Source organism: Aspergillus terreus, genomic scaffold, assembly GCF_000149615.1.
Source record: "Aspergillus terreus NIH2624 scaffold_7 genomic scaffold, whole genome shotgun sequence".
NCBI lineage: Eukaryota > Fungi > Ascomycota > Eurotiomycetes > Eurotiales > Aspergillaceae > Aspergillus > Aspergillus terreus.
Window position 1 is genome coordinate 693,097 of NT_165930.1, and position 20,910 is coordinate 714,006.

Here is a 20,910-nt window from a genome sequence, read left to right on the forward strand (position 1 = left end):
GATCCCCTGGGAATGCGTCGGAGTAGCTCTATTCCCTCGGTCATCGTTGCCTCACATATAAATACTTGTTGATCATCCGCCCTCGGAGTTCAGAAATCTGTCCAATCCCTGACATTACTCTCCGCTCTATACATACTCCTTCAGTATGTTGGGCTCTCTTTTGTTGCTTGCTCCTCTTGCGGGAGCGGCCGTTATTGGGTCCCGCTCCAATAATACCGAACCGTGTCCAGGGTACAAGGTTTCCAATGTGCGCGAAGGTGTCAATTCATTGACTGCCGATTTGTCCCTCGCTGGCAAACCCTGCAACACCTACGGCACAGACCTCAAGGACCTGAAGCTTCTCGTCGAATATCAAACCGGTAGGCCTTTCCATTGAATGCGGCTAGCTAGGTGGAAACTAACGAAGAACGTCCAGATGAGCGTCTCCATGTAATGATATATGATGCCAACGAGCAAGTCTACCAAGTTCCCGAATCTGTCGTTCCGCGTGTGGAAGGCCGCAAAGGCGCCCGCCCACATTCCGCGCTCAAGTTCACCTACGAAGAGGAACCTTTCTCTTTCACTGTGACCAGAGACGATGAAGTATTGTTTGACACGTCTGCGTCAAACCTGATCTTCCAATCCCAGTATCTGAACCTTCGCACCTGGCTCCCTGAGGACCCCTATCTGTATGGCCTGGGAGAGCATACTGACTCCCTCCGTCTGCCCACCACCAACTACACCCGCACCATCTGGAACAGGGATTCCTACGGCGTGCCTCAGAACAGCAATCTGTACGGTGCGCATCCTGTGTATTATGACCACCGTGGCGAGTCGGGCACTCACGGCGTGTTCCTGCTCAACTCCAACGGTATGGATATTCGCATCGACAAGACCGAGGATGGACAGCAATATCTCGAGTACAACACTCTGGGAGGCGTGTTCGACTTCTACTTCTTCACTGGCTCCACTCCCAAGGAGACCAGCATGGAATATTCGAAGATCGTCGGCCTTCCTGCTATGCAGAGCTATTGGTCTTTCGGAGTATGTCCCTCTCTTACCTGATACTCCGATATGGAAGTTCTGCTAACCTGTCCAGTTACATCAATGCCGATATGGCTACCGTGATGTTTATCAGGTTGCTGAGGTGGTTTACAACTACAGCAAGGCGGGAATTCCCCTCGAAACCATGTGGACCGATATCGACTACATGAATGCCCGGAAAGTCTTCACTCTCGATCCGGAGCGATTCCCTCTCCCCAAGATGCGTGAGCTTGTGGATTACCTGCACAAGCATGACCAGAAATATATTGTCATGGTTGACCCTGCTGTGAGCGCCGTCGGTACGTAGATTATAGCGTTATTTACAAGATACCGAGCCTGGATGCTGATGAATTTTCCAGATAATGAGGCCTATGAGCACGGCGTTGACCAGGGCATCTTCCTCCAGCAGCAGAACGGAAGCCTTTACAAAGGTAATATATTGCATCGCCTTATGAGAAGACTCCGCTGACACAAATTGCAGGCGCCGTGTGGCCTGGTGTGACCGTTTATCCCGACTGGTTCCACCCCGACATCCAGGAATATTGGAATAGCGAATTCAGCGCTTTCTTCAGTGCCGATGACGGTGTTGATATTGACGGTCTTTGGATTGATATGAATGAGGCTGCTAACTTCTGTACCTGGCCTTGCGCGGACCCCGAGCAATACGCAATCGACAACGATCTTCCCCCGGCACCTCCAGCCGTCCGCCCCAGTAACCCGCGCCCCTTGCCTGGATTCCCTGACAGCTTCCAGCCCTCGTCCTCCAAGCGTGCCGTGAAACGGGCCGGAGGCTCTAAAGGTGCGAAGGTCGGACTCCCTGGCCGCAATCTGGTGGACCCTCCGTACAAGATTCAGAACGCTGCTGGATCCATCAGCAACAAGACCATCAACACCGATATCATTCACGCAGGCGAAGGATACGCCGAGTATGATACCCACAATCTCTATGGAACAAGTAAGTCAACACTCGACCTTGACTCAAGCGTCGCTAACGTCTTCAGTGATGAGCTCTGCCTCCCGCGGCGCCATGTTGAACCGACGCCCTGATGTGAGACCTTTGATTATCACTCGTAGCACCTTTGCTGGTGCAGGATCCCATGTTGGACACTGGTAAGATCTTTCCCTGTGCAGGCCATGCATAAGTCGCTAACAGACTCCAGGCTCGGCGACAACCTCAGCCAGTGGGATCAATACCGTATCTCGATCTCCCAGATCGTTGCCTTCGCTTCCATGTTCCAGGTTCCCATGGTCGGTGCTGATGTGTGCGGCTTTGGTGGCAACACGACCGAGGAGCTCTGCGCCCGCTGGGCCGCACTGGGCGCATTCTACACCTTCTACCGCAACCACAACGAAATCGGCAGCACAAGCCAGGAGTTCTACCAGTGGCCGACGGTTGCTGATTCCGCCCGCAAGGCCATTGAGATCCGCTACAAGCTCCTCGACTACATTTACACCGCGTTCCACAAGCAGACGGAGACCGGCGAGCCGTTTCTCCAGCCGATGTTCTATCTGTACCCCGAGGACGAGAACACCTTCGCCAACGACGTGCAGTTCTTCTACGGTGACGCCCTCCTTGTCAGCCCGGTCCTCACTGAGGGCAGCACCTCTGTGGACGCGTACTTCCCCGACGACATTTTCTACGACTGGTACACGGGCGCACCTGTGCGTGGCCACGGGGCCAAGAAGACCCTCGAGAACATCGACGTGACGCATATCCCGCTGCACGTCCGCGGAGGCAACATCATCCCCGTCCGGTCGTCCGGCGCGATGACCACGAAGGAGCTGCGCAACAAGAGCTTCGAGCTGATCATCGCCCCTGGCCTCGACGGAACCGCCTCCGGCAGTCTGTACCTGGATGACGGCGATTCCTTGGAGCAGAAGGGTACTGCGGAGATCAAGTTCGAGTACCGTCGCGGCAAGCTTTCCGTGAAGGGCTCGTTTGGCCGCAGCGCCGCCGGCGTCAAGGTCCAGGCTGTCAAGGTGCTGGGCCAGAAAGCCGAGTCGCGTATGTCCGCATTCCGCTCGACTGAGTTTGAGCTTACGAGGCCGATGGAGATCTCGCTGCAGTAGGTGTTCACTGCGGGAGACTTTAACGCGCTTGTATAGTTTAGGAGGTAGATAACAAATAGATGCGCGTTATGCCATTACCAAGAAGAATTGTAGATTGAAACTAGAGAACTCCTGACCGACGAATGTTTCCACGCAAGGGGCATCAACAAAGACAGAAGCTCCAACTCCGTACCTGCATAACAACTCCAAACTCCATCCCTAGAGCCAGTCGCATTCCTGTCCACGCCCCTTCGCAACCCCTCCAGGGGCCGTTCACCACCCTCGTCTTCCTACATTCTCTCGCACGACCAAACCACTTCCTTCGCTCTTATCCCCCGCAACACAAGAAAAAACAAAGCAACATGCAGCTCAAAACCGCTCTCCTCGTCCTCGCCTCCGCGGTCTCGCTGACCGCCGTGGAAGGCCGATACCTCTGCGACCTGGGCCGCGGCGACTCGCACCCGATGCAGAAGCCCTACTGCTGCGAGCACGGGTACAAGCCGCAGGACGGCTCCAAAGTGAACTATATCGGCATGGGCTGTGAGTCTTCCGACCGGTAGTAGGGATGAGAGTGCTGACGGTGCGGTGCGCAGGCAAGGAAAACCCCGAGTTCAACGAAGAGAGAAAGTGTCCTAACGGGAGCACGGTGACGTGCTGCCATAAGATTGTAAGTGGCCTGTGTGCTGGCTGTGGGTGTGGCGGCGGGCGCTGACGAGGTGTAACCATGCAGGTGGGCGAGCATATCTGCAGCACGCATGCGAAGCTGCACGGCGAAGATCTCGTCCCTATCAATGCCAATACCCATGAGCGGGCGTGAAGAGAGATGTGGGTAGTGATGCGAGGGCGTGTCTGAGGGTGGTGGATTGTGGATAGTGAATAGTGGAATATATGTCATTTAGCATCATGGTTGATCGCTCAATGGAAATGCGATTATCCAAGTCGAGTCTCTATGTCCGGGTGTTTACATTATCAACTGTACAGAATCACCATCCTCGCTCTCGCTCGTCATTCAAGTGGCTCCTGCGGAATCTGCTCCTCGGATACATCCACGATCTCCTCCAGGATCGGGTCCTCGGGCGTCGACGCCTCCGGGGTCGACTCGGACGTCGATGATGATGACGACGACTCCTCCGGGACCACCAAGCTCATCGAGTTCAGCAGCAGCTCCTCGCAATCGGTATGGCCGCCTTCGGCTGCGAGGTCGCGCGGCGTGCGTCCCTTGTTGTCTTTGGCGTCGGCGCGAGCGCCATGGCCCAGCAGGAAGTGCACGTCGCCCATCAAGCCGGCGCGGGCGGCGACGTGCAGCGCCGTCTGTCCGAACATGTCCTTTGCAAATACATCGGCGCCCTTGTTGACTAGCAATCGCATGACGTTGTTCCGGGCGGTGATGGCCTTGTGCAGGGCCGTGCGCCCAAAGTCGTCCGGGATGTTGACGTCCGCGCCCCGCTGGATCAGAAAGTCGACCATCTTCCGCCGGCCCTCCTCTGTCGCTTTGTGCAGCGCCGTCTCGCCCGAGTTGTTCGTCACATTGACGTCCATGTCGGTGTCCACCAGCATCGGCACGATCTTCCGCAGCCCGGCCGTGACGGCAAAATGCAGCGGCGTATCGCCCTGCTCGTCCTGGTCCTCGGGATCCGCCCCGACCCGTAGTAAAATCTCGACGACCTTCTCGTGCTCGTTGCGCACGGCGTAATGCAGCGGCGTCATGCCGTCGTGCGCCGCCACGTCCACCTGCGCGCCGGCCTGCAGCAGAAACCCTGTCAGACCGACGTCGCCGTCGCGCGCCGCCACATGCAGACTCGTCAGGCCGCCGGGATCGCGCACGTTGACATTGGCGCCCTTCTGCAGCAGCACATGCAGCATGCGGATGCCGCGCTGGGTGCGGTCGCAGACGACCAGCGCAAACAACAGCGGCCAGCCGTACTCGCCGCACGGCGAGTTAATGTCCGCGCCCTTGCGCAAGAGGTACTTGACGACCTCGACATGGCCCATGCGCCCGGCCTGGTACAGCGGCGTGCCACGCGGGCCGCGTTTTTTCGCCGTCTGCTCGTCGTTGTCGTCGGCCGCGGGCGGCTGCGCGTCGACTTTCGCCCCGTGGCGGATGAGCTGCTTCACGACCGGCAGATGGCCGTTACGCGCGGCGTACCACAGCGGCGTCAGCCCGGCCTCGTCGCCGTCGTCCACCTGGACGCGTCCCGAGCGCAACAGCATCACGACGAGTTCCTCGTGACCGCGTTCGGCGGCGCGGAGCAGCGGCGTGCGCCCGCGCGCGTCCTTGACGGATGGGTCGGCATTGACGCGTAGCAGCAGCACCGCCGACGCTAGACTGTTCTTCTCCAGCGCCCAGTATAGCGGCGTGTGGCCCTCGGCGTCGGGGAGGTTGGGGTCGACGTCCGGGTGGGCGAGGAGCTGGCCGACGATGCTGTCGTGACCGTTCTTTGCGGCCCAGCATAGGGGCGATTGGCCCAGTTTGGTGTCTTGGGCGTTTACGTCGACCAGGCCGGTGGCCAGCAGAAGGGCGAGGACCTTGTCATGGCCGGCTTCGGCAGCCCAGGAGAGTGCGCTGCGGCCGTCCTCGTCGCGGCAGTCGATGTCGACACTGGGGGTGTTGATGATTTGGTTGACAACGGAGTCATAGCCTTTACTGGCGGCGAGAAAGAGCGCAATCTCGAGCTTGCTCTTTGGCTGTGATGGTGCTTGTGGTGCGTCGGTTTCCATTCCTGTGTGGCCCTCGTTCAACTCGCGCTACGGGATCCTCAGTGACGATCGGGTCGGTCCATGTGGGGAATGAACCCTCGTGGAATTCTGAATTCGGTATGGTATGAGTCGACTCGTAATAGGGGGTTCGGTTCGTCTTCGGTGGTTATTCCTAGGGTGGCAGTTGGCAGTTGGTTGGAGTTAGATCTAGGGACAGACGGGGGGAGAAGTAGAGTTCGGTCAGGTAGTGATTGAGTTAGGAGGGAGACTAACGGAGCCCAACCCCCTGGGTCCCGGCACTAATCCCGTTCTTTCGTCGGCCCTTTGTTGCTGCCCATGATATCATGCAGGACGGGTTGTTTAGGGATGGCGGTTGCTTTTGCTTGCCCACCCCCGGCAGCCACGTGTGTCGCCCTCACTGGCCGTGGATGAGCCCATGGGGTGATTTGTTTCCTGACATGTTCCGTCGTGAATCGTCTCAGGGAGCGAGGATATTCCCATTGTTGCGTGGCGTCGTTGGCTTTGGGTGTTTTTTGGGCTGTTGACTTCACGATGCATCGTCAGTAGTATGATTGATCAGGTATGATTGCCACAGGTCTTTTGTCTTGGTTCAATCGGATTTTCCCTGACAGAGTTGCACAAACAAGTCCTGGGAACCCTGGCCCTGCGCGAATGCGGTGCGATTGTGACTTGTGACTGACTCTTTGGCGAATTTGTATCCATCTGTCCACATATGCCGCGGGGATCCCGTCGTCTCCCATCCAGGCGAAGAACACGCTAGAACAGATCCCCAGGGTATATATCGAACTCCACGAACCGAAGATCTGAAACACAATGGAACGGTTCATCGAGCCTTGAACACTCTTGTCTCCACCTTTGCCGACGACTCGGCAACCCACCGAGTCCCTCGGAATCTGACCGAGTCTATACAATGTCGGAGCAGGCCGACAGGGAGCCGGATGATCCGGACAAGTAACTTTCAATAAAGTAAGCACTATCTCATTAGATTGCTGTCTGTCATGACTCGTAAATCGTCTCGCTTGTCCAAAGCGTCAGGATCGTCCGTCCATCATGTCCTCTGCATTCCGTCGGAACACTCGCTCGACCAGGGCTGGGTCATGAGCACACAGTCGCAAACACAGCTCCGTAAAGGAGGTGATGTCCGCGCCCGCAAACCGTGTATGCGGCCAGTCCGTCGCGTAGACCACCCGGTGCGGCGCGTGGCGCAGAAATTCGCGGATCATCGTCTCCAGGTCGCGCAGCCCGCCGTCCGGGCTGAGTCGATACGGTGCGGAGATTTTCACATATGTAGATCCTGTGCGCAGCAGCGCCATCAACGAGGTGAATCCCGGGAGGGAGTAGGGATCCAGCGGCCGGGGTGCAGGACCAGACGCGGGGAGATCGGGGCTTCCGAAATGGTCGACGCAGACGGTCGTCCCATGCAGTCGGGGCACGATGCGCTCCAGCATGGGCATCATATTGAGCGGGAGGTACACCTGGATCATCCAGCCGAGCGGTTGGATGACTTTGGCGTGTTGGAGGAGAGTTTCTGCTAGGTCTCGCTCGCTGAGCACCTTCCCGACAGACTTGAGGTTCACACGAACGCCACGAACACCGAGAGCGTGCCAGGTGGTGAGGGTGTCAGAAGAAATAGCAGTAGGGTCGATAACGACTACACCTCGTCCACGAACAGGCCCGATGCGCCTCAGGGCGTCGAGGAGACATGCGTTGTCTGTGCCATAGACGGACGGCTGGATGAGAACGATATTGTTGATCCCCAGGGATGATTCAAAGGCGAGAGCCTCGTCGAGCGGGTGTGCCGCGGGCTGATAGACTGCTTCGGCTGCGATAGGGAAGCGCCGTGGTTCGACGACGTGCATATGAGTGTCCCATGTGTGTGGAGGGAGTCTGTTTTTCAACGAGAGTCTCTGTGTGCTATGGAGTCTGGGGAGACCCCAGGCACGGTAGAGTGACCTGGACTGCGGATGTCAGCGGGATTCGAGGGAGAGATATGGGAACGTACGAGGGCGAGAAGGGGGGTCATGGCGACATGATGCCGATAGATGAGGATGAAGATGAAGATATAGATGTAGTATGTGAGAAGTATAGTATACTACCAGAGACTGGGTATATAAGTCAGGAGTATAGATTTAGTCATCACGGACGATGGCCGAGACAAACACGCCGACGACAAAATCTCTTTCTTCCTCACGCATAATCGCTTGACCGTTCATCTCTCCCATACCCACTCGCTTCCCCGGATCCCCATCCGACTTTGCTGCTTTCAGAGATCTGTCGTTTTAGCCCCGAATCTCCATTGGCGTTGGTGCCCTCCTGGATCCCACGACGGAGGTCTCCGCGAGGGGCGATGGAGCCCTCGCGCTGGTCCACCCATCCATTCTATGCCCTGGTCATCGCCATCATCGCCTGCGGGAGCATTCCGAAAGGTATGTCATGCCGTTTCCCATCCGTCGTATATGGTGTTGGTTGTCTAACTCTCCCCAGGTTACGACGAGGGCGGCTTCAGCGCCAGCGTCAAGCTCGACTCCTTCAAATCCGACTTTAATCTACTCGCCTCCAACTGGACGCATGATGAGACCGGTCTGGCCAACCGCACCGCCAATATCACCTCGTTCAACGTCTTGGGGGCGGCGTTTGGCGCGCTGTGCGCCCTGGACCTGAACGACCGCCTGGGCCGCATACGATCATGGCGTTTGGCCTGTCTGGTTTGGGCGTCTGGTCTTTTAATTCAGATCTTTTCTTCCGGCAACTACGGTTTACTGCTTTTTTCTCGAATTTGGGGAGGTCTGGGGGCTGGTTCCCTCACTGTGGTCACCCCACTGTATCTGTCCGAGATCGGTGCGTGCATCCCTTGTTTGCTACCAGTGTGAAACCCCTCTGCTGACATGCATCCCTAGCCCCTGCAAAAACCCGCGGCCTCGTGGTCAGCATGTATATGGTGGTATTACTGGCCGTGCTGACCTTAGGTATGTCGAGTCTTCTTCTGGCAACGCAGGGACCCCCACTCACTATGCGACAGGCTTCTTCATCAACTACGCTGCCAGCGCGCACATGGCGCCCACCCGCACACAGTACCGCCTGGTGCAGGCCATCCCGCTCATCCCCGTGGGGATCGCCTTCTGCGCCTCGTACATCGCCCCTGAAACCCCGCGGTACCTCGTCTCACAACAGCGTCATGCCGAGGGACGCGCAATTCTTGCCCGCCTGCGCGGTAAAGACCCGTGCGACCCGGCCGTGGACGACGAGTTCACGACGATCGACGCGCAGGTGCGCGCGCGCGCCGCAGACCTCGTGTCCGTATCGCATTGGCAGGCGTTCAAGGAGACGCAGACCAACGCCAACTACCGCCAGCGCTTCTGGCTGTTGATGGTAATGCAGACGATCGGACAGTGGACTGGCGGCAACGGCATCACGTACTACATCGCCACCATCTTCGAGTATGCGGGCATCTCCGGGACGCGCCAGTCGCTGATCTCGTCCGGCGCGTACGGCGTCGTGAAGCTGGTCTTCACCATGGCGTTTACCTGGGGCCTGATTGATATCGTGGGACGGCGGCGCTGCGCGCTGATCGGACTCGCTCTCCAGCTAGCAGCGCACATCTACATGGGCGCATACATGGGGCTCCAGCCGGGCAGTAGTGCGAATCGGTCGGCAAGCGATGCCGCCATCGCGTCGGTGTTTGTGTACGCCGTGGGCTGGTCGGTTGGTCTGTGCACGATTCCGTATCTGTACGGCGCTGAGATCTTCCCCACGCGCGTGCGCAATGTCAGTTATGCGGTGAGCATGTCGTTGCATTGGTTCTTCCAGTTTGCGGTCGTGCGGGTCACGCCGAATATGTTCGTCTCGCTGCATGTCTGGGGCGCGTATCTGTTCTGGTCAATCGTGTGTGTGCTGGGGCTGGTGATCCTCGGCGTCTGGATGCCCGAGACCAAGGGCGTGCCCATCGAGTATATGGGCGAGCTGTTTGAGGGGCCGTGGTATCTCCGCTGGCGGGCAACGGTGTCGTCTGGCCCCTGGGCGACAGGATCGCCGACTCTGACGGTGTCTGCCTGTGGACCGGACGGAAAGACGAGGACGGATAGCTTGACTTAGTACGATTACTCCGCGTGGTGCGTGGACGATTCGTGAAACGTGGTTACCATTCATTCTCTACCTCCGGTTCACTTTCCACAATCTCTGCGATGGACTCAGTGAACTCCACTCCTTGGTCTGAGTCATGTCAACGGCACGAACCGACCACCTGCAGCCATAGACAAGCTGCTCCATTAGTGCCATGCACTATGTCCAGCGGCTCCGATCCTTCTGCCAGCGACAACACCCCTCGGTGCAGTCCTGGTCTGGCCCGTTGCCGATGTTCCGCGCTCTAAACTAGCAACGCACTAAAGGGTGCTACTAGGCTGCTTCTAGCATGAACTCCATGCCCAGACTAAGACATGTGGCGCAACTTTGAGGACCAGTATTGGCCCCCAACAAGGCAACATCTCGCTTCGCCTGGCTGCAATTTCTTGCTGCGTCGAGGTCCAATCAGCCTTCCGTGATGCCCGCCTTCGCTAGCAGTAGCTCGAGGACTGCGCCTCTGGTCAGGGCCGGATGATTCACAAGATGTGAGCTCTTAAGGAGCGTCTCCCGCTGACATCGCACCTCTTCCATCTTGATTTCCTTCCACATCCCGTTCTGCAAGCTACATACGAAACGACCTACACGTCGACGCCAACATGCAGCTCTTCGCGCTCCTCGTCGGCGTCCTCTCCGCCGCAACCGCAGTCTCTGCGGACGACGCCAAAACAACGACAATCGGCTACTTCGGCGCCGACGTCTTCACCGTCGAAATCCCCCGCTACGACAGCACCGCCGCCAGCGTCGCCGGCATCAACGCCCTGGCCACCACCTACCACATCAAGTGTCTCGACGGCGCCCCCAAGTCCGACTGCCAGATCGCGACCCCCTGGACCATGATCCAGGGCGAGTCGACCTTCAGCCTCACCGGCGTCTACACCTACGGCACCACCGCCACGGCCGCCGTCACCGCCACCCGCGACATCAACTGCGCTTTCTCCTCGTACTCCGTGTCGGCTAGCTGCTCCTTCAGCTTCGCGGCCACCGGCTCGTGGGACGCCACCGCGTACTCGACCTCGACCTCGTCCTCGACAAAGAACATCCCCACCGAGTCCGTGACGTTCTATGAGTTGGAGGTCACCGGCGGCGTGGACTCGTTCACAGCCCCCGCGGCGACCAAGACCCCTGATGCGGCTGCTGCGCTGCCCGCGGCACAGCCGCTGATTACGGCCGCGCCGATTGGGGCGGCGGCGGCTCTGGCTGTCGCGGCCATGTTTTAGGTTGCTTGATTGGGGGGGGGGGGTGGGATAGGAAGGCTTCGCACCACAGGACGGTTACTGGTACCCGGTACTATCGATGTTAGATCTTTGACATGTTATATTATGGAATGACTATATACCCTCGCTAAACGATGCCCTGTCATGCCTGAATCCTATGGTATATATAATTTGTGGACTATCGCTACCCCATGCCCGGATCAAAGGCAGGCGTCATGTTCGTGGAAATCGGCTCCGCGTAGGAAAACGCCTCATACACCTCCGGAGTGATCTCGTACGACCCCTGGTTTTCCAAGGTCATCACTGCATGCGGCATCCCGCCCAGCAGATGTGTGGGCGGCATATGCGAGACGTTCGGCGGCGGCGGCGGCGGGGGATTGAAGTCTGCCATGGGCGGGTAGGCGTAACCCGGCAGAACGGATGGGGCCGGATGAACGCCCGTTAGAGAGGGATCCGTGGTCCGGGGGGGCTGTTGCTGCGGGTGATGTGAGGCGGGGGAGTCGTGGCGGGAGGTCGGGTTGAGGTGTTGGGCACGGGAAGGAGATTGGCTTGGTCGGGAGGAGGACGGTTGTGTTTGTGGTTGGGGAGGGGGGAGAACGACGTGAATGTCAATTTGAAGTCTTTGGACTTCTTGGTAGATAAGACTGAGGGCAGTGTTGATCACTAGACGCCGTGTTAGTTTGTTGTATATGGGTGTTGATAGAGTGTGTTGTCGTACCTGGGCTGGACACCTTGACCCGCTCCAGAGCGTAAATGCAAAACTTGAGCTTGTCGAGGGTCCCCGCCGCGGCGTATTTCAACGCCTGGATCTCAAGGAGGAAGATCGAGGCCGCGGTGTAGATACCGTAGGCCACGGAGAGCACTACATGGCTGTCGCCAAACGTGCGACGATACAGGTCGAAGATAGAGAGGATGGCGGTGGCAGACGTCATACACTGGACGAGATGGCTTTTCTCGTATGACTCGCGGTTCTTCTTGGAGCAGAGGATGGGGCGATGGAGGAGGATGTTGACAGTATGGTATAGGCAACTGCAATTGCGTTAGAAAGACAATCACCAGAAACGTATCGCACAACATACTTTAAGATGACAATATGACCTGGAGGGGAATACGGAGGAAGATCGGCGGGTATCATCTTCAGATACGGCGGTAACTCCTCCCACCACCCTTCCAGGTTCTGGGCCTGTTCGCGGACGCAGTCATGGAACTCTGCCTCCGACACCTGTCGGATAGGGTCGTAGATATGGATTAAAATCTGGTTGAGGATCTCCGCCAGCCCGCACGTCTTCATAAAGCATGAAGTCGAATGAGCCTGACTCGGCGGATAATGGGTACCTTCAGGGAAGTCGACGCCGTGGGGGGTCCAAATCTCGACCTCTGCCGTGTCGTCGAGGATGGTTCTCGGGGGACTCACGCAGGAGTGCTGCATAGTTGGCGAGCGACCAAAGTACAGCGACACCAGCTTGTCCCAGAAGTAGCAGCTCCAAAACAGTCGGTTCCGGACCTCAATGTCTTCATCGTTCAGATGAGCCGAGTCGGAATATGTGCGACTGTCGATCGAGATGCCCAGGTCATCGAGCAGTCGGAACGCCATTCCACTATATAACCACGCCTGCGTGCGGTTGCCGCGGCCACATTCCTTCGCACTGAGCAACAGGAGCGTTTGGATCGTGGGGATGTCGACGTGGCCCACTTTTAGCGAGTCATAGAGACCGGTCACGGCGCGATGGGAGAAGTCGGCACCGCCATCGAACTGCTCCAGGATCGGGCCGATCCGAGGCTCCGACTTGCACCATCGGACCGAGTGGGCGAGGATAGCGTGGAGAAGGGCATCGGAATAGTAAGGGCCGTTGATTTTCATGTCGCCTATGATTGTCAGTACGTATAGAGCTGAGGGGACGGTCGAAGAGAACACACGTGTAAACGCCGGTCGATAAACAAAGTTGAACAAAGGTTGGATCCAGCACCAGTGCGAGTCCAGCAAATACTGAAAGGGTTCCGGCATCGTGGCCATCTGTTCGTACGCGCGTTCACGCCACGCATTGTTGATGAGCCGTTCTTTCCGAGTCTCCAACTGCATGCCCAGATGCGAAGTGGAAGAGGCTTCGGTCAATGCACCACTAGGGAGCTGGAACAGACTGGTCGGCCCGTGGAAAGATATGCGACCATCATGTTCGACATTCAAGCCCTCGAAATTCGACAGATTGGCCTTGTTCTCGTCCTCCTCCTTCACGCGACTCCGTCCGCCGGGACTCTTGGAGCTGGATTCCCGGGTGGAGGCGGGAGAGGCATCGTGGCGGGGATATACGTCGGAGGACGAAGACGGATTTCGCAGATTGGACAGGGCGGCTTCGAGCTGAGCGACGCGGGCTTCTAACTGCTTTGTGTAGGAAAGCGTTGGAGCCCTGGGATTCCGGGGCGGTCCGGTTAGATCGGATCGGCAGACGCAAGAGAAGACGCTTCGACAAGACTCACAAGCTATAGACGCAGGTCTCACCACGCGCCGCACAGCGTGAGCACGACGGACTGGCTCCGTTGCATTTGACCTGCACGAGGTCAGCCTCCCGATCGCCCGATCGATCTCGGATGCTTTTTCCACGTGGAAATTCTATTTTCGACCCAACCCTTATCTCGGAAAGCATCCGAGTGCGGCCACATGAAGACGAGGGGAAGTAGGAAAAAAAAAAAAACCCACCTTGCGCTTGCGACAAGCCTCACACGAGAAGGCGCTTTTTCGCGGAAGATTCGTTTTCAAGGGCACATCGGCCATACCGGGGAGTAGGCGGAGAGATAGGGACAGGGACAGGGACGGGGTCAGGGAGAGGGAGAGGGAGAGGGAGACACAGAGAGAGAGGAAGCGAGGAGACGGAAGACGGCCGAAGAGAAGCGCGACGGCGCCATGGGGGGTGGAAAGAAAAGGAAGACTGATGAGGAGGAGACAGTAGTAGAGAAGAGGAGAAGGAGCAGGAGAAGGAGAAGGGGGGGGGGGAACACTGGATTACTCGATTCATAGTCATCCGCAGAAAAGAGCCCATCGTGGGGCGCAAAACGAAGCTTCTTCTGGATCCTCACCTATCAGGCCCATGGACGCGGCCCATTGATCGGTGGCGAATACTGCTTTGAGGAAGAGCTCCATCTATAACACGCCCAGATTAAGCTTAAAAGTGCCCGCCACATGGGGCCCTAGGGGGAACTTCGGCGATACTTCCTCTCCACTTGGTGCTATCTACCGGTATCTATCAATCTACACAAATCCCGACGCCAGCTCTTGCAGCAGCCCGTGCACCCCGTCCACCGCCAGTCCAATCGCCCGTGGTTTCTGCAGCGCTGCCTCCCCCACCCGGCGTGTCAGAATCTCCTGCGTCTTCGTCGCATGTCCCGCTACGGCGCTCTGCAGCTGTCCTGTCACGTCCATCGTGATGCGCGATTGCGCCACGTCCTTGGGCCCCAGGATGAAGATCAGGTTGTACTTCATCTGTTTGGCCCGCTGGATCTTCTTCCCCAGAGTGGTACTGCTGGTATCCACATCGATCAGAAACGTTGAATCCACCGACGACAACGGCGTGGGGGTCCCATCGCCCGGCCGGAGCGCGCGAAACCCCGAGATCATCCCGGCCGCTTCCTGCGCCTGTTGCACCACCGCCTCGTCCTGGTTCACGGTCAGGATGATTCCCTGGCGGGGGGAAAGCCAGAACGGCCAGCGACCGGCGTATTGTTCGATCAACAACGCCAGAAACCGCTCCAGCGACCCAAAGTTGGCCCGGTGAACCAGCACGGGCGTCGCGCGTCCTGGAGTCGCCGGGTTGTAGTCCTCTTCCCCTTCGGCCACCTGATACTCCAGCCCGAACCGCTGCGGCAGGTTCATGTCCAGCTGGATCGTTGACAGTTGGTGGTATTTCCCCGTCTGGTCCTGTAGCTGAATGTCGATCTTGGGCCCGTAGAACGCCCCGTCGCCCTCGTTCATCGCCCACTCTCGTCCCGTACTGTCCAGCGCCTCGCGCAGCTGGGCCTCCGCGCTGTCCCACAGCGCCAGACTCCCGATAAAGTCCTTCTCCGGACGGGTCGACAGCACCAGCCGATACGGTCCCAGACCAAACGTCGTCATAACCATGTCCACAAACCCTAACGCCGATGCGATTTCCCCTTTGATCTGCTGCGGTCGGCAGAAGATGTGGCCGTCGTCCTGGTGGAAGCGGCGCACGCGGGTGAGCCCGCTCAACGACCCAGACACCTCGTTGCGGTGCAGTGGGCTGAAATCAGCGTAGCGGATGGGGAGCTCGCGGTAGGAATGGTTCTGCGACTTGAACAGGAGGCAATGGCCCGGGCAGTTCATTGGCTTGAGTCCGTACGACTCGTCCTCGCCCGCTTCTCCGTCCGTCTCGCCCATGGCGCCGCGACCGCGCACCTCATACATGTCATCCTTGTAGTTTTGCCAGTGCCCTGATACTTCCCATAGCGAGCGTTTATAGATCGTGGGCGTGAGGACCTCGCGGAACCCGTACTGGAGATATTGCGTGCGGAGAAAGGTAATGAGTTTGTTGATGACATGGGTGCCATTGGGGAGGAAGAGCGGCGACCCCGGGCTGTAGACGGAGGTGGTGAACAGATCCTGGGCCGTTCCGAGGGTTCGATAATCGGTGGACGGGGTGGAGGAGGATGTCGGTGGTTGTTCAGGGTGCGGTTCGGAGCAGGAACAGGGACGCGACGGGGTTGAGGACAGCCATTGTCGCCGCAATCTGGGAAAAGGCGGAGTGCGAGAAGATCGACAGGTTCGGGCAAAGGGTGGGTATCGGAAGAGCGAAGGGTTTAGTCGGCGCATGGCGTGAGAATGGAGGATCGCAAGGATGAGGCGGACTCGGAGCAGAGCATCAAAAAATGATTTAGATCGATGGTTGTCCCGTGATGATCGGCCCGATCGGGCTTAACGTTCCCGTGATCTCCCCGCCATACTTGAAGGGCTCCAAACATCCCTTCTATCTATACCTCCCCTCGTGTCGTCTACATGCGACACATCCTCAATGCAGAGTTCGGTCCCTCTCTCGTGCCACCGCCCTTGAATCCAATATCATGTCCACAGCCGCCCCTCGCCCTGGGGATCGTCCCGCCCTGGGCGACTCTTGGGTTGTCGCGTCCTCATACATCCCGAAAGATGAGCGCCCACGATCATCCCAATCAAGCCCCGATTGCAAACGAAGTACGGCCACAGACTCCATGACAACCTCCGCCTCCTCCTTGTCCGGCCCAGAGCTCATCATGCCCTCTATCTACGAAGCCCCCATCTCCGAAGCCTCCTGGGTGAGTCCCACGGTCAGGAAGCGACACACATCGCGCGAGTCCACGTCGCAAAAGCCCAGAGCTCCCGCGACACAGAAACGGCCTACACCAAAGACGCCCGAGTTCGACGACCGGCCCAAGCCCACTCCCAATACTCTCCCGCTCTCCAACCTGGCCGAAAGGTCCCTCCGCACCTTGATCAATCTCGTCCTCCTCGCCGCGATCGCACACCTCCTCGTCCTCCCTGAACTGGTCCAACAGTACCAGACCCTCTGCGCCATCGACGCCCTCTCTACCCTCTACCCAACCAGCTGCATCCCCCCCGTGCCGTCTGCGCACGACGCTCTGCACAGCAAACCCGCATCGCCACGCCACAACACCGTCTTCTCCGCCCAAACGCAGCTCGAATCCCTGCTCAACGCCGCCCTCCAGGAAATGCAGCCCCTCGCCCACGCGCTCAAACACAGCGAATCTCGCCTCCGCGATCTCCAGACTGACCTCCACCACCGCGCCCCCGCCGTCCCCCACCACGAGCTGGACCTCGAATTCGACGGCTGCTGGCAGGCCACGCGCGCGGCGACCCGCAAATTCGACTCGCTGCGTGCCGACATCCGCGCCGCCGTCGACAACCTCGTCGTCACCGCCCCTGCCCCCGCCGGTGACGACCACTCCGTCGCGCAGGACGCCCGGCTGTCCACGCAGATGCGCCGCCGCGAGCAGTACCTCGAGCAGCTGACGGCGCGCATGCAGTCCAAGGCCGACGCGCTGGGCGCCGACCTGGCGCGACTGGAGGACCATCTCGATTCGATTGCGGGCGTGCTCGAGCGGCATTCCTCGGGGCCTTTTGGCTCCGCTGGCGGGGCGCGACATCCCGAGGGCGAGGCCCGCGCCGGGCGGGGATGGTGGAGAGTGGTCGAGGAGTTTGTTCCGGGGGCGTTGTCTGCGGAGCGTGCGTCCGCCAGTCCGCCGATTATGAGGGTCTTCCAGCATGCCGCGGCGCAACATCGCCCCGTCGCGGATGCCGTGCGAAGCCTATCTTATCGGCTGCAAGCTCTGCAAGGGAGGCGAGGAATGTAGTCTGACACTTAATGATGACGACCGGTTATGTAACTAACGTGCTATGATGGATGCCTCGGAGTCTTTCTGACGTTTGTGTGGGTCTTTACGCAGGTCATATTGGACATGGTAATGTGAGTGATTTATTATTATTATTCCAGACGCGATGAGCCATAGCTCATCGCGTCTATCGTCCAAGCGAATCCTTCCAGCGCGTGTAAACCGACCGTAACAAATAATTCCATCGTAGAGCATCAAATCCAAACTGCGCAGCGAGCCGCTGCATTCAACATTCATGTTCATATGTACTTCCGGGGAAAAGGAGTGAAATAAAAAGTACAAGAAAAAGCGAAAGCCCCCATGCCAGGAAAGAAGAAGCAAACGCAAAAGCAAAAGCGCAAGGCGGTCTAATTCAAGCCCGCTGCCACGGCTCCTTACAGCTGCAGCATCGCGGTAATGAATCCAAAGACCGTCGCAGCGCCCATGGAAGAGCGTGAGAGAGAGGACGCCGCGCCGTCGAACACGCTGGGAGTGGCGCTGGTCGCCGCGGCAGTGCCAGAGCTGGAACCACCACCAGTGGCCGAGCCGCCGGCACCGCCGGCACCGCCCGTCGCAGCGCTGGAGCCACCGCCCGTGGCGGAGCCAGCGCCGGTGCCCGAGGTGGAGGGCGCGGTGGTGAGGCCAGAGGCGGTGGTGGAGCCCGCCGTCGTGGTGGTCGGGGCAGAGGTGGTCGCCTCCGTCGAGGACTCGGTGGAGGAGGAGCTCGAGCTGGAGCTGGAGCTGGAGGAGCTCGAGGAAGTGCTGCTCTCCGAAGTGGAGGAAGAGGACGAAGAGGACGAAGAGGTGCCGCCGGTACCGCCGGAGGTCTTGATGCTCTGCCAGGAGCCGCTGTTGTCGGAGTAGGTGTAGGACTCGGCCGGCGTGGAGTTCTCGATGCGCACGGACTTGACGTACATGCTGAAGGGCGCCTGGCTGTAGTCGGTGACACCGCCGGCCCACTCGATGGTGCCCTGGGCGTTGTCCGGGTCACCACCGGCCCAGATGCCCAGTCTCAGACGCATGGGGGTCTGCGGGAAGCGAGAGCCGCCCTTGGCGTCGTTGTAGGCCAGCGTGCGCACCACGTTGCCGTCGATCAACCACTGGATCTGGTCCTTGGACCAATTCACGGTGTAGGTGTGGAAATCGTTCTGGGGCCCACCAGCAACGCCCACGTAGGTACCGCGATCGTACGACGAGGTGTCACCCTTGCCGAAGTAGTTGGTCTGGATCTGGGTATTATCGCCCCCGAGAGCTTCCTATAGTGGAGTTAGTAAAGGACGGGAAGACTAAGCTCTGGAAAGAAACGTACCCAATCAACTTCGTCGAGGACGTCCGACTCCAAGACAATGCTGCTCACAATACCGGTTCCCGGGGCAGCCTTCATGACCACCTCAGCCGTTCCAAAGAGGAAGTAGAAGTCGGTATCGATGGTGGGAGCATCGCCCTTCTTGTTGATGGTGAACTCGGCTCCGTTGGGGCCAGTGTTGACGGTTCCAGCAGTGGTCTTGAATCCGTCCAGATTGTGAAAATCAGAGCTGAAAGACGAGGTCGCCAGGCCCTTGTCAGCCGGGCAAGTCTCTGGACGGGTTGTTAGTAGCGGCGACGGCAAGCATATCACTGGGAAAGCACATACTCTCAAGAGGGTTGCAGTCGCTGTAGGTCTGCGCAGAGCAGAGAGGAAGGACGGCCGCAATGGCCGCGGTGGCGTACTTGAAGTACATGATGCTGGACAGGACCAACGAGTGGAGTGCGCGACCAGAGAATGAGGGTAAATCGACCAGAGGGACCTGATCGCTTAAAAGAAGCCGACGAGGTCGAACGAAAGTGGCACAAAGGACAGAAAAGACCGAGGCCAAACGGGACTGGAAAGGAATGCGCGGTCGCAACGCAATGATGACACTGATGCTGGGGGACAGGAAGTGAAGGAAGTTGCACTGATGACGGCGTCGTGGAATATATTAAGGGAAAAAAAAGTCGGTCGGTCCCCTGAGGATCCTCGGCTGGAGCCGAATGGGCTGGCATTATTGGAGGCGCAGTCGGCTGGTCCAACCTCTAGAATACTACTTGGAGAGGCTGGCAATGCGTCACAAGCGAGACAAATTGATTGAAGGAAACGGAAAGGATAAGAGAGCGACCCCGATCGGGTGGAACCATGACTGGAGCCTCGTCGCATGGACTGATCACGATGATAGGCGCTGATGGTCCGCGCTCTCCACGGTCAGGCCCACCGACTGGACCTCAGCGTCGGCCGGGAGGATCGTGTTATCCCCTATCGGTGCCTGGGGATGGAAAAATGAGGACAGACTATTGACTGCTCCACCAGTGAGAGGGGACACCAAAAGCTTGTGCCGCGGCGCCTATGTACAGCCCCCCCTAGCGTTCGCTGCGTCCGGACTATGTAACCGGGGCTCAGCCGGGGTGTGGTCCCAGGGTTGCATCTGACACGAACCCAGGTTGCTCGCTTATTCGTCCTGACCTATTCTTGGTCGGAGGATTGAGATGTGGCAGGAAGGCCATCTGAGAACCTATCCAATTTCGCTCCGACTTAGCGACGGTGACTCCTCCGGGGCCAAGAGAGTCGGCGAGATTGCGCCAAGGGGCCGCCAGGGGAAACAGTCCTTTGCCACTGCAGGAGTCGTCAACTCGGTCGATCGAAGGGTCGTGGACAGGCGGGAGGAAGCAGGTCGATCTGCTGATCACGTCAGGGAATTGTCGCAGCCTGGGCTGGCGGATGCACGAAACACGGGGGAGCCACGGGTCTCCCTGTGCTGACCCTCTCATTTTCCCCAGGACATCAGCAGTCGACAGATGGATGGGTAGCCCACTTTCCAAGACATTTCCCAAGGAACTGCAATTAATGGACATGCACGGTTTAGGCAACCTCCGCGGCACATGATGGTGCAAAGCGAGCGATAGGCCCTAGCGTCCTGCGGTCGGAGCTAACGATGTCTCAGATGGGCTTGCCACTGACATCCTGGAGCCGAGCGAGTAACTAGTAGTACGGAGTAAGCGACTACTCCACTTGGTCCTGGAGGAAGGACAGTTGACAGGGGGGTGACAGGGAGGAAGTGATACATGCGAAACAATGGGGATGGTAACCTGGTAACCAGCCACCGGGGATGGATGGGGTGGCTGTCGGTTGTGAAACCGGGGGTGTCATCAACAAGTGACTGTCTTTCCGAGGTGGCGTCCAGGTTTACCGGAGTACGGAGTAGACCCCTTCACGAAGAGCCAACAAAAGCAACGCTGGCCACGAGGCTCGAACGGCCGACATTCCGCTCCGGAGAAACCACGCTCCGACCACGTGCTCGCTCCCACTCGGCTACTCTGGGGAAACCGCTTATGTCATTGCTCACCGCCTACCCCGCACGGCATGCTTGTTTGGGATGTTGGGGCAATCAATCACAATTAATTGGAC

General features: G+C 58.5%; 9 protein-coding genes across 9 annotated transcripts; 5 read left to right on the forward strand and 4 right to left on the reverse strand.

Moving 5' to 3' along the window:
* Positions 1–145: 145 nt before the first annotated feature.
* agdC (putative alpha-glucosidase) lies at positions 146–3,093 on the forward strand (the record flags this gene model as incomplete). Its single annotated transcript, XM_001214355.1, has 7 exons — positions 146–359; positions 407–1,023; positions 1,079–1,322; positions 1,383–1,454; positions 1,505–1,978; positions 2,025–2,133; positions 2,184–3,093. The coding sequence occupies 7 exons, from the start codon at positions 146–148 to the stop codon at positions 3,091–3,093; spliced, it is 2,640 nt and encodes an 879-aa protein (XP_001214355.1).
* A 341-nt stretch (positions 3,094–3,434) lies between these two features.
* ATEG_05178 (uncharacterized protein) lies at positions 3,435–5,763 on the forward strand (the record flags this gene model as incomplete). Its single annotated transcript, XM_001214356.1, has 6 exons — positions 3,435–3,612; positions 3,666–3,739; positions 3,953–4,249; positions 4,432–4,695; positions 4,771–5,358; positions 5,527–5,763. 6 exons carry the CDS (start codon positions 3,435–3,437, stop codon positions 5,761–5,763), a joined length of 1,638 nt encoding a protein of 545 aa, XP_001214356.1.
* A 1,058-nt stretch (positions 5,764–6,821) lies between these two features.
* Positions 6,822–7,813, reverse strand: ATEG_05179 (putative TIM barrel metal-dependent hydrolase; the record flags this gene model as incomplete). Its single annotated transcript, XM_001214357.1, has 2 exons — positions 6,822–7,748; positions 7,793–7,813. The coding sequence occupies 2 exons, from the start codon at positions 7,811–7,813 to the stop codon at positions 6,822–6,824; spliced, it is 948 nt and encodes a 315-aa protein (XP_001214357.1).
* Positions 7,814–8,137: 324 nt separating this feature from the next.
* On the forward strand, positions 8,138–9,882 carry ATEG_05180 (putative MFS quinate transporter; the record flags this gene model as incomplete). Its single annotated transcript, XM_001214358.1, has 4 exons — positions 8,138–8,216; positions 8,275–8,628; positions 8,688–8,756; positions 8,786–9,882. 4 exons carry the CDS (start codon positions 8,138–8,140, stop codon positions 9,880–9,882), a joined length of 1,599 nt encoding a protein of 532 aa, XP_001214358.1.
* A 623-nt stretch (positions 9,883–10,505) lies between these two features.
* On the forward strand, positions 10,506–11,126 carry ATEG_05181 (uncharacterized protein; the record flags this gene model as incomplete). Its single annotated transcript, XM_001214359.1, has 1 exon — positions 10,506–11,126. One exon carries the CDS (start codon positions 10,506–10,508, stop codon positions 11,124–11,126), a length of 621 nt encoding a protein of 206 aa, XP_001214359.1.
* A 605-nt stretch (positions 11,127–11,731) lies between these two features.
* ATEG_05182 (putative C6 transcription factor) lies at positions 11,732–13,781 on the reverse strand (the record flags this gene model as incomplete). Its single annotated transcript, XM_001214360.1, has 5 exons — positions 11,732–12,152; positions 12,203–12,989; positions 13,041–13,528; positions 13,621–13,669; positions 13,748–13,781. 5 exons carry the CDS (start codon positions 13,779–13,781, stop codon positions 11,732–11,734), a joined length of 1,779 nt encoding a protein of 592 aa, XP_001214360.1.
* A 586-nt stretch (positions 13,782–14,367) lies between these two features.
* Positions 14,368–15,510, reverse strand: ATEG_05183 (threonine--tRNA ligase MST1; the record flags this gene model as incomplete). Its single annotated transcript, XM_001214361.1, has 1 exon — positions 14,368–15,510. One exon carries the CDS (start codon positions 15,508–15,510, stop codon positions 14,368–14,370), a length of 1,143 nt encoding a protein of 380 aa, XP_001214361.1.
* Positions 15,511–16,190: 680 nt separating this feature from the next.
* ATEG_05184 (uncharacterized protein) lies at positions 16,191–17,474 on the forward strand (the record flags this gene model as incomplete). Its single annotated transcript, XM_001214362.1, has 1 exon — positions 16,191–17,474. The coding sequence occupies one exon, from the start codon at positions 16,191–16,193 to the stop codon at positions 17,472–17,474; it is 1,284 nt and encodes a 427-aa protein (XP_001214362.1).
* Positions 17,475–17,887: 413 nt separating this feature from the next.
* ATEG_05185 (glycoside hydrolase family 16 protein) lies at positions 17,888–19,213 on the reverse strand (the record flags this gene model as incomplete). The annotated part of the gene is made up of 3 exons (XM_001214363.1): positions 17,888–18,748; positions 18,802–19,070; positions 19,126–19,213. 3 exons carry the CDS (start codon positions 19,211–19,213, stop codon positions 17,888–17,890), a joined length of 1,218 nt encoding a protein of 405 aa, XP_001214363.1.
* Positions 19,214–20,910: the final 1,697 nt, after the last annotated feature.